General features: G+C 41.3%; 1 protein-coding gene across 1 annotated transcript; it reads right to left on the bottom strand.

The window, feature by feature from the left end:
• Positions 1-3,221: 3,221 nt before the first annotated feature.
• Positions 3,222-10,352, bottom strand: LOC137785586 (COUP transcription factor 2-like). Its single transcript, XM_068576956.1, has 3 exons — positions 9,347-10,352; positions 7,471-7,995; positions 3,222-5,111 (listed from the first exon to the last, which is right to left on the bottom strand). Exons 1-3 carry the CDS (start codon positions 9,846-9,848, stop codon positions 4,837-4,839), a joined length of 1,302 nt encoding a protein of 433 aa, XP_068433057.1. The 5' UTR covers positions 9,849-10,352; the 3' UTR covers positions 3,222-4,836.
• Positions 10,353-12,756: the final 2,404 nt, after the last annotated feature.

The following is a 12,756-nucleotide window of genomic DNA, read 5'->3' as shown; positions in this document are numbered from 1 at the left end:
GGTTGTTTTGTGTCGAGTCGATGACGTAGAGGTGAGGGTGAGGAGGGCAAGGAGGGTTTGAGGACGAAGGAGAAAATAACTTGATGTGTGTCTGAGGAAAGAGGATTCTGGTTGTTTAGCTCCAGTCTGAAATAGATATGATTAAAGGGGGTTGGCTCATGTGTAGCTTCCGTCATGCAGGCAACTAATTCCCCAACAGGACAAAGTTCAGCGCGGCGACGCGTCACAACCTCATGCAACGCAATACCAGCGAAAAACATGAGAAGTCGATGAGTATTGAGAGTAAGGCATCACATAAATCAATCAATACATGAATATATACATGTGAAGAGGTCCAGGATCGTAAATGAAAGACACGCAGACACATTTTTAAAAAAAAGTGTGCAATTCCACTGTAATAAATAAATAAATAGAACGATCAAAGGATTTATGGAGAATAAATACCATGAAGTAAGAACATACTTTTACTTCTTCTAAATACTATCTGAATTTCCGGTGAATGTATTATGTATTATCATTTTCATTGGCTTGTTGTTTTCCCCACTTTGAAACTAAAGCTGCGCTTTGTTTTATTTTGTTTTATATAATCAGTAACTCAACACATGTGTGTGTATATATGTATATATGTATGTATATATGTGTGTGTGTGTGTGTATATATATATATATATATATATATATATATATATATATATATATATATATATATATATATAATGGAAATTAAATAATTGTTTTTCTTTCATTCAGACTTGCTTTTAAAAATCGAAACTTAAGACCAAAAAAAGAGAAGAAAAAAAATCGCTCAAAAACAATGAGAAAAAAAAAATTCAAAAGAAAAGTTGTCTTTTTGGACTTTAAACAGCAGCTGAACGAGGAATGAAGTGTATCGGATGGTTTTCAGGGAAATCTGGAGTAAAATTAATTTGATGTATCGAAGCAATAGTGTAGCATTCGTATCAATACATATAGTTATATTATAATCATTGAATTTAATAAAACTTATGTATTATCGATAAGATATGTTACTTATATCTGAGTATATTTAGCCTATAATGCCTCATTACAGCCACAACTCTTGGTCGAACAATAACACAAACACTTTATTTCTGAGCTCTAAAATGATTGCCAGGGCTTTTTTTTTCACGTTGTATGTTTCCTATTAGACATATGAACACGCACGTGCCCACAGTGAGCCGCTCACCTTCAGAAAAATAGTGAAAGACGATGAAAAAAAATACATAAATACAAATAATAAATGACGATGTGGATTGAACTACAACATAACGACGTTAAGTATTTTCAAGTCTGCGAAACTGCATCTTCGCTCCACAAAAGGCAAAGATGAAGTTAATAAAAAGAGGTAACCCCCATTTAACTTCGATCAAAATTGATCTAAAACCTCCTGGATTTATATAATGGCCATTGCGTTTCATTTAAAGTTGTTTCTAAACATTTAAAAATATACGTACGAGTGATAAATGTTACAAGAGCCAGTTATTCACCTCACACATGAACGACAGGACAGCAGCCACGTCCCAGCAATGAAACGGTTCTTGTTTATTAAAATGCAGTTGTCGTTGCCATAATTATATTGCATTGTGTTTTTGCTGTAAAATGCTAAAACTTCAGGAGTGGTTTCTGCTTATATAACACGGAAGAAGAAACACTCACGATACACTAACTTTATACATTAAACCTTGTGTCATGTATTGCTCGGAAAATAGTTCAGCAAAAATATTTGTTTCACCATTATACAATATTATATATATTATAAAATATGCTTATTAATTAATTATAATAATAATTATATATATATATATATATATATATATAGAGAGAGAGAGAGAGAGAGAGAGAGAGAGAGAGAGAGCGAGAGAGAGAGAGAGATGTCTATATATATATATATATATATATATATATATATATATATATATATATATATATATATATATATATATAATTACTTATTTATTTTGAGGGGATAAACATTTCATTGCTTAAGTGTATTTTATTACTTGACCACTCGCCTCTCGATTGAAGAGTTCGTCTCCACTTGACACAATAAAGAACGATGAGCAAGAAATAAATAAATAAATAAAAAGAATCTCAAACGCGATCTGATTGGCGGCGCGTTTCCTTCCTGAAAGCTGATTGGCTGAGTGCGAACCCTTGCTGCGCGCGCAGACACCAGGCGCTCCCTTGCGGACGACACGGACCGACTACGCGATACGTGCGCGGAGGAAAGCGGAACTCCATTTGAGAAACGCTGCTGCACTTTTCTGCTGCTCAAGAGGAGCAACACGCTCTCCCTCCTCCGCCGCTCCCCGACATACTCCTTGGCATTTTCTTGTCTCGGACCCTGCGTATATACGTGTGTGGGAAAACGCTCCATTGTTTTACGTTGGCCCCATGGCCCAGAACACCCAGGGGCCGTGGAGCGCCCAGCTTCATCCTCCTCAGGGTAAACTGTTGTGACAGAGCACTCGGGGGCCCCTCATTAGCTCTCTGTCCGCTAAGAAGCAAAGAAGCTGCTTTAATCCTCTCTGTCCTCCCCAATCTGGCAACACAGAAATGATTATCATTCCGGGTTTCATTCTGCTCTCTTGTCTTATGACGAGTTTAAACCACCTTTATGAATGAACGCTATAAGCTTGATAACAAGACAAAAAGAGACCCCTGTTTGTTAAGAGGTGTTAACTAGGGACAAGCATGCTGGTTTAACTGAGCAGAAAACACATTTTGGTCTGTATAAAACATATATAGTTTCCTACTGTTTGTTTATTTGTGGGTTACTCCCTATAAGAACATATTTATCGATTTTCTTCTTTTTTTCAACATTTTAAATTGTATTTTAATATGCAAAAGAATCAATTTGGTCCCATGGATGTTAAAAGAGTGAGCGTCTGCTTGCAAATAAACAGATAAATGTAAATACATCTGGCATGCAGGGTCAAAGGTGTGCGTTTTTGAAATATGTTTCATAGCCGATCAAAAAGCCCCTGGAGCATGACTGTGGAGACATCAAATTGCAGGTCTGCAATGGAACATTGTAAAGTCGTACAGGCCTGTCCAGAGGAAGCAGCTCGTGTGATGTAAATGTCCGTGAGTGACATTGTGGCGGTCAGAGGCTCCAGATCGTACTAACACACACAGTCAGAAACAACGTATAGAATTGGAATGGCAAAATAAACCAAATACACTTTATTTATAAATCTTGAGTTATAATTTAATACGGTACCAATATGTTAACCAATATGCTTTCACAGTACATCAGAGTGGTTGTCAAAGAAGAAAATACAAATACACACACACACACACACACACTCACAGACGCATGCACACACATTCACTCACACTTTCTGTTCAGCAATACCCTGCAGTGGTTTATTGTGCCTGTAAGTGGCATGGGCTCATATGAATGTCAAGGAAATAGATTTGTTAATTGAGCTGGGAACTTGTGTAAAGTTTGTGTATCCCGCTAAGAGGCTGTCGTTACAGTATACGCCGCTCCGGTGCTCTTAAAAATCTCTCTGAGACAGTCAGGTGAAGGAGAACCGGCAACATTAATGACTCGCTTTTCATTTAGTGACTTCTTGTAATGCATTTATCGTTAACCCAGTAAAGTAACACCATTACTTTCCCTTGAAACAAGTTTACGATATGATTTTAACCCCCTTTTGGCCCCTCTAAATATGAAAATGTCGGGTTAACGTGTACAGCTCACGTTCAGCTTCTTGTCGTCATCTCTTACGATGAGAAATGGCAACATTCCCAAACTGCATGAGAAATAAACGGGATAAAACTGCTTTTAAAAATAGTTTTTAGAGGGTAAAAAGAGTAGGCATTAAACATTGTGGAAATAATAAAATCTGCAGGGCAATATTAACTAAAATATGTAAGGATAATGTAATAAAGTAATGATATTACTATATAGGGAGTAAAGCATTACTTGGCGCAGCCTAACACTGATCACGAGAAGTGCATTTTCCAAATGTTTCTTCGCTCTTTGTCTTTGTGTTCTTTGTACGTCGACAATGCGAACAGACTCCAAAGTAACTAAAACAGAGCATTAATCTCACCGTTCGGTCTGTACACAGTTGAGCAAATATAGGTTAAAGTCAGTTGACATTGGGCTTTAAATGTCTGCGTTAACTCTTTCTGAAATGTTCAAAGTGCCATGTCTGGAAGGTATGAAAACAAACACAAAAAAAAACTACAAAAAAAGGACAACAGATCAACACAAAACAATCCCTGCCGTTTTCTCACTGGCTGGGGCAAAAATGCGGAAAACATTTTTTTTTTTTAAAAAGGAGCAAAAACATAATTTACAAGCACGATAAATATACACACAGGGTCCAATAAATATTGTTTGTTATCCCAAAACCATAGACTGTGAGTGGCCTCCACGTTGCGAGAAAAAAAAAAAGTCTGTCATAACCAGTCATTTTTTTATCCAATGAAAAGTTGTTTCTCCTTGAACAAGTAAAAAAAAAAAAAAAAAAAAAAATTCTGCCAGTGGGGGACAAATCGTTTAACATCAGCAAAAAAAGGTTAATTCATTGCAGGATTCACACAGGGACACAATGCAGCGTTAAGACAGAGAACTCCTCGGGGGGAAATGGCAGTTGGTCCGTAGTATAAGAAAATTATGAATTCAGATATTTTTCTAACGTTTGAATTACCTGCAATTATCTCAATCCACTGGCAGTTTTTTTTTTCTCTCTCTCTCTCCCCTTGTTCCAAGCAAAACAAGCGATTTCACGTCGCACCGGAATGACTTGATCTGAGGTGTGGGACCTTTTCCTGACCTTAGCGCCGCCGCAGCCCCTCTCCTCTATTGAATGGGCATGTACGGCCAGTTGAAGCTGCTCCCGGACAGCAGCATGTCCCTGATCAGAGTTTCTATGGGCGTTTTCCCCACCAGGCGGATGAAGAAGAGCTGCTCTATGACAGAGGAAGAGACGGTGCGGAGGGAAGGCAAGCGGAGCAGCAGCTTTCCAAACCTGTTCGGCTGGTTGGGATACTGGCTCCTCACGTACTCCTCTAAAGCACACTGGGATTTCTCCTGCAGACCCTCCACGTGCGCCACGTCCGACAGACCACAGGCATCTAGACGGAGAGTGGAGACCAAAGAAATGATTCATTAATAGAAGGAACTTAACAAAAAAACAGGCGAGGAGAATAAGCGGTACGAAATGCTAAATGGTTCAACTATGCTGGTATTTTGCCAACTTTGTTAGTATGTTAGTATTAGACTACAACACGAAGCGACGTGGCGAAGAAGAATGAGTGGTGGTCGACTGTGACCATCACGAGGCAAAAAAAAAAAGATAATGTTTCGCTTATAATATTTACTCACTACATCAAGGTATTAAAGGAACGGGCAAGATTGCAGACAATTGAGCTTTTTGTAGCCGGCTTGAACTAGTTTATTATCGCAGTGGCAGATCAGAGTAAATCTGGGCGAGATGGTAAAAGGTCAGGACGGCAGGTACGCACGACGTACCCAAATATCCGTCAAATCTGCTGGGGTAAAAAAAACAACACAGCAGCTCGGAGTCAATTAAACACAAGTTGTCCGTCATCGAGATTAATTGTTATCCCATCAGCCTTGTGCCGTCAGGGATGAAAGATGGCGTTATTGCTCCTGTCCAATTAAAAAATAAAACAAAATGACGTTCAGAACATGAACTAAGGAAAGCGTATATCAATATGTATCGGAGCGCATGCGGTGTTTTCTACACACAGCAGAGCCCTCTGCTTGTACTGTACTGCTGCAGGCCGGATGGCAGCAGGGGTTAAAGAAGGGTTTCTGTGTCCCAGTTTAAAGGCACGTGTTCAGATGTGCTCATAGGGACGAAAATAGACCGACACAGGAGACCTTTTTTTTTTTATAACTCGGCTGCTACTCATCCTTTTGATACTGCTAATGACCCTGCCATCAAATCACCATTAGACTGTTATTACAAGCCTCCAAAATCCTTAGCTTTCCAGGTCATTTAGTAGCTGTAAAGCAAATCCATGCTGACCATTTAAAAACAATAATACAAATAAAGTCATCTATTTACATTTATGATTTCGTAATTCATGTTTGAAGAGGTTGCAAGGATTTTTTTTTCTCCTTCCTCTATTATTTTTCATTCATTATTTGATAAATAATTTAATGCGAAATTTAAAGCCTTCAAATTAACTTCCGTTAATTTGAATGCTTTATATTGGAAATAATAAAAAAAACTCGTCAATAAGATAAAACAGTCTATTTGATTGCTGATGCATATTTTATGTGAGGCAACAATGGAATAAAATGTTAGCTTATGTTAAAATGTTAGCTCACAGACATGCAGTTACAATGCTATCAAATGGTAAAACACCCTGTTTTTTATTTGCATATTAAAGGCTACTGTGTGATTCATTCAAAGTGTTATATTTCTCAAGGGCTGCAGGGATTAGATGCAGTTTGTAAACCTACAAAAAGTCACTTCCAGCTTTTTAAATAATATTAAAATAATAATAATAATAATTACCTTCATGATACTGATGAACTTAACTCTGTTCCTTTAAGGGCTGGCAAACTGTATGAGGTCATAGGTCATTCTGGTCACTAGCCAATAAATTATATGATGAAAAAATGTTTTTCTTTCTTTCTCTTTTGGCTTCATAACGGTGGAGCTCAGAGTTCTGATTAAAAAAAAATTGCAGAAAAACAAAATAGAAAATGGTGTGCATCTAAACTTTTTTAAATATTTTTTTTACACTAAATGAGAAAAAAAACAGAAGTCAACCCTTAATATACGGAACATAAACTTGATCCCAACGTATTCAATTAATATTTTTGTGCATGTCACAACAATAAAGATGAAATTAGTGCTCTGAAACGGGGCGTCCATGATTTTCTGAGAAAACGAACAATTTGTGTGAAAGTATATTTAGAGGATTCCTACTACACCAGATGTTCAGATGTCGTCGTTATCAAATTTATATTAGCCTATATGAATATTTCGCCTAATTCATGGCTATTCCAATAAGACACTTTTTTATGAAAAAAATCTAAATAATAGAGCCATTTTTAATTCTGATTCTGCAGGATAATTTGGACGTATTTGTGTGTGTGTGTGTATAAATATATATATATATATGTATATATATATATATATATATATATAAATATATTATATATATACACATATATGTGTGTGTGTGTATATATATATGTATATATATATATTATATATATATATATATTATATATGTATATATATATATATTATATATATATATAATATATATATGTATATATAATACACACACACACACACACACACACACACACACACACACACACACAATTGTTGTATTCATACTTGTTGGATATCGTGCGAAAACCACTGCCCGCACACCCCTGTAACATTTCCCCGTAACAAAGATGGAGGGCTTTTGCTTCAAACTATCCGGGCGACCGTGTTCGTACCTGTGGTGAACAGAACGATGGCCTTGATGCAGCTGTACTCCGCCGAATCCACGTGAAGCACCTTGAGCTTCTCCACCTGCTCCTGGAAGACCCGGATGTGGTCCATGAAGGCCACCACCCGGTCCGCGGACATCGGGGAGGCGTGGAGGCCCGCGGCGGCGAGCAGCGGCGCGACGTGCACGGGCATGGAGCACTGCGCGGCGTTCAGGACGAACAGTTCGCTCCACGTGAGACGCAGCAGGGCCACCTGGTCCGTCACCTGCAGGTCCGGGAAGAAAGGGATGTTGCGGGCCCACTCCACGGCGCTGAACAGCATCCGGGCCGCCAGCTCGCAGATGTTCTCGATGCCCATGAGGTTGTTGCCCTGCAGGCACTGGGAGCCGAACCTGGAGGTCGGGTAGGGCTCCGCCCGCAGCAGCAGAGAGATGTACCCCGAGAGATAGGAATGACACTGCAAAGGGTCTCCGTTTGTCAGCGCAAACTGGCCGTGATAAGACTGGGTGGGAAGTCTGCCCCTCTGGACAGCTGCAAAGACAAGATGAAGAAGAAGAAGAAGAGGAAGAGGAAGAAGAAGAAGAAGAAGAAGACAGCAGAAATGTCAAATCAAGCTAGAAGGCGACAGATGACATTTTCATGAAAAGAAACAAACAATAGCACACGTTATAAACACAATCAGTCTCGTGGTTGTTATAATGGATGTATATGGTCAATGTGCTGGACTAGCTGCTCACAAATGAACACGAATACGTGTTTTGGACTACTACTGGAAAGAAAAGTCACATTCAGCTCGCTGCTCATCGAGCCTATATTTCTAGGCAACGAACCTGCAGATAATGTCGCGCGAGAGTTTCTTGTTTGCGAGTCGTCGTCGGCACCTCAAACGGGTTTATTTGCCAAAATGGCCCAAAGTGTCTCACATTCGCCTAAAACTCACATCCCTCTATATGAATTATACCTCAACGTTACTTTCTAGCGAGTTACTTCGTCTGAACCCACTTCGACAGTCAGCCTCCCACTGTACGTGGGGCCTCTTTTTTATATTCCTCCTTAATGTGTGTACTGTATTAAACTTTTTTTTAAATGTTTTAATCACAATAAAACTGTTCTAAAAAAAATGTCGAATGCCCTTCATTTATTTTTGTTGGGGTAAAAAAAAAGCAGCAATATGGCTACACAGGCTGTTGGGCCTGTACGACCAGCATAGATTATATTAAACAAGAGTGCACGCGCGCGCCCGCGAGCGCGCTCAGTCCACACATAATCTAGCAAGAACAACACGCACTCTAAAGCTATAAATAAAACGAAAAAAACACAAAAAACCCCAACCTAAAACGTTACCAAAATGTAGCCAAATTACTGTCAAATTGAATGAATGTAACCCGCGAAGCCGCCTCGGTGCGCCCGAGCCACACAATGGCTCCATGGGACGGACGTAACGCGAGCGAGCAGCAACAATAGCCATGCTACGAGATGCTAGGTTAACGTTAACATTAATCTCTGCAACGTCACAGCAGGCTATAAACGAAGGCTAGCATGGAGACGAGTAGCCTGCCTGAGAGAAATATATGACTAGTATGAGCGGAGAAATATGTATGAATGAATATATATATATAAATAAATATATTTCTCTAGTGTCACTGAGAAGACAAAGGCAACACAACTGTGCCCAAGAATGACCTGTGTAGACATTAGCTAGCCTACACACATATGTAGCAATGCACGACATTTATATCAGTTCACAGCCGTGTGGTCAAGATACATTATCTCGCTACAAATGCATTCAGTGAAAAGGGAACCAGTGTCCCAAACCCGTGTGGTGCTGGATAATACGATGTGATAATACCGAGAGCAACAACAGGAGGACGCCAGGCCGTACCTTCCCTCCTCATGCCGACTTTGAGGCATTTCTTGAGGCGACAGTACTGGCACTGGTTGCGGTGGTGCTGGTCAACGGGACAGTTCCTGTTGGCCCTGCAGGTGTAGGACAGGTTCCTCCTGACGCTGCGTTTGAAGAAGCTCTTACATCCCTCGCACGTGAACTGTCCGTAGTGCTTCCCGCTGGACTTGTCCCCGCACACGATGCACTCGATGTGCTGGCTCTGCTGCTTGTCCATGGACGAGGAAGAGGAGGAGGACGAGGAGGTGTTGTTGTTATTGTTGGCGGTCGCGGCGGCGGTGCCGGAGGAGTTTGGCGGCGGTGCGCCCTGGTGTGCCGCCGCCGCCGCCGCCGCTGCTGCTGTCGGGGGTATTTCCAGAGAGGACACCGGGTTCATGTGTCCCGTCAGTTCCGCGGGCAGAGACAGAGATGCGACCGGGGAGGAGAGGGTCCCCTGCGCGTCCCCGACGCCCTCGGTGTTTCTCCATGCCACCATAGCCATGTCGACAGTCTCCAAAAAAACTTTTCGGGGCGCCCAACTTTCCTCTTTTTTTTTTAACGCTATAACGAACGCGCAGTATTTGTCCTCGCCAATTGCTAACACGCGTTCAAGAAACCCGCGGCATTGTTTGACAAAATTAAATACAAGTGACGCCTGAAACCAAATGAATGGAGCTCATAAGATAACGGCAATGTGATTATAACGCGCGACTTCACAAGTAAAGAGCCCGCAGTCACCCAGAAACAGCTTCGGCGCCGGGGAGATCCGAAAAAAAGAAAAGCTTCATTCAGACCGAGATAATGCACTGTAACATCCACAGCGGGGAAAATGAAGACGGACAACACAGAGCCGGAATCCACGGAGGACTGTAATGTTATCCCCCAAAATATAAATGTGTAGATAATCTGATCTTTTCTGTCCAGTGTGTCCAGCTTTAGACAAGATAACCGAGCAGAGCCGTCATCGCGCGGACCAGGCTTCCCAGACGCTCCCTTCCTCTGCCGATCAGTCAGAAGTTACATTTAAAAAAAAAAGACGGCGGAGGAGGAGAGAGAGAGACGCGGGGCGATGGTTTGATGATTTTGATGATGCTTTGCTCCCGGGACGGAGGAAGAGAGTGGTGCGTCCGCGCGTCACGGGCTGTGACTCGGTGACGTCGGCGCTCGGGGGCGGGGCCGACGCGAGGAGATTCTGGTTGGATTTCTGTTGATGCTCCATGGCGGAGTGTGTTGCGAGTTCCCAGCTTCCCTTTTTTTCCCCCGCTCTTTTTTTCTTTTCTTTTTTCCAGTCGTCTTCCCTCATCCTATCGCTTTCTGTGTAATGTGCACTGGTACCTGCTGTATTTAGATGTATGCAGTGATTTGGTCAAATATATGTATGTGTATATACATGGAGAATATTGAACCAGATGACATAGTTTTAGCTCACGCTTTATGAGCCTCACACAGAGGCAGCAGATCTTAAATGTAGTAATTTGATGCCACCTAGTGTCATGAGCAAATTACACAGGAAATTACCTTTTTACTCCAGGATGCACTTGACTTGCGTGGCTTTTCTAATGCAACACCCGTGTTTTTTCAAGCGTGCATGTGGAAATCATGTTCACTGCTCCTCTCCCGTGTCTGTGGCAGTACATGCACATTGGCATATTGACATGTCAATTAAGACACATTTTATTAATATTTTCATTTTCAAGCATTTAATCAGAACATAGGCCACTTTTAAATTTGCATGTGGAAGATCACATTTCACAATGTGTTGGTGGAAAGGAGTATTGTTTTTGTAAATTACAATGTTATGTATTACACCAATCTTCCATACTTACCATTTTAACTGGAAAAAAAACACTTCTCCTCCAAGCCATTGTGATATTAGCCAAATTCACTGCATGCCCCAAAGACCAAAAGAAAGTCAGTGCACGATTGCACATAGAAATTCGACAATTTTTTTTGCACTAATGTCATATATTATCTAGTCCCATGCCATCTGTGTCTCCACTACTTTTAGCCCATGTTGTGCTTCCAACACCAAGACTGATTCTTGTCCATTTACTTATTGTATTCCGTGGGTTTTCACAGATTCAATTATCTTGATGTTCGCAGAGGCTCTTGGAAGCCAGTCATCGCCATGTGAAAATGTCTGCGCGGCCATTTCACTGCTGACTCATGCTCCATGAGTCCCGAGGCCCAGTGCGCCGTCACGTTCTTCCAGACGGCCAGCTCTGCAGTCATCCAGTGACTGCTCACACACACAAAAACAAGCTCTGCTCTGCTAACAAAACACATGGCTGACGTCCAAGACCAATCAACAGTGGAAGGTCAAGGCTAAAGTGTTTACCACGCTGGATGGGCGATGATGCATTCCTCCCCGTTTAATTCCCTGAACTCTTGAGAGGCAAGTCCAGCTAACATTAATGACAGATTTGGGAGTTTGAAGATGAAAACCCTGCTTTGGGTGATCTATTGCTATTTAAGCCTTATCACACATGGGGAGCTGAAAGCTAGCTAATTGGAGACAAGTTGAGGGAAAGTATGGCCAAGAGAGACCTGCTGTGTGTGTAAAACCACCAGGATGTGACTGTTTACGGCACAGTGGGAGGCAGCTGCTGGCTTGCTGCTCTGAGATCTGCAGCATTCTTTTATAGGCTTCAAGGTGGCCATGTAAACATATCGTCGTATTACGGCTCCCCGCTAAGCTCTTTACCCCCCTTCTCACCAACCAATGGCACCAGATGGTTATCTGTTGGATCCGCCCAGTGTGTAACAGTCGGGCAAGATGGGAATGGGGAAATGACAGCCTCTGTGCCCGTCCTCAGGAGGAAACTCAAATGGGAAAAACACGCACACATACAGGATGGTCAAGAAAAAAGAAAGTTTTATTGGGAAATGCGTTAGTATTCTTGGCATTTAAAGTCAATAGGTGTAGTGTAATCTCATTATGTTAATGAGATAAACAGTTGTGATCTAAAAGTACACTGTAGCCGCTCTCATAGCCTCTGGCAGCATCTTCTACTAGCGTTACAGCAAGTCACAACTCGGCATGTAGACAACAACAACGTAGAGGAAACTGCATGATTGCATAAGACGATCAAACAAAATACTAACGCGCAATGGTTGTTGATTGCGGTGCTTGTCAGTGGATGTGAGAATAGGCTTGAGTGTGTTGTATGGTGTTAAACGATAACTATGATAAAACCAAAAACAGGACAAAAGGTGCGATGCACGAGTGAGCGAGAGAAAGCTAGTAGGCGGCGGATCTTAAAATGCATGCATCACCTGTTGTCTTCTTCTCCCGCAAGATGTCTGATATGGACACAAAATGGACACCAAAAAGGTGAATATATCCGGTGCAACACCAGAATCCAAAATCACACCGACATGTATAATACATATTTGACTTTATGCATCGT

Source organism: Clinocottus analis, unplaced genomic scaffold (genome assembly GCF_023055335.1).
Source record: "Clinocottus analis isolate CAN_PGR_092001 unplaced genomic scaffold, fCliAna1.0.p SCAF_1, whole genome shotgun sequence".
Taxonomy (NCBI): Eukaryota; Metazoa; Chordata; class Actinopteri; order Perciformes; family Cottidae; genus Clinocottus; species Clinocottus analis.
Note: the sequence above shows the minus strand (reverse complement) of the source record. Positions and strands in the feature narration are given on the sequence as shown.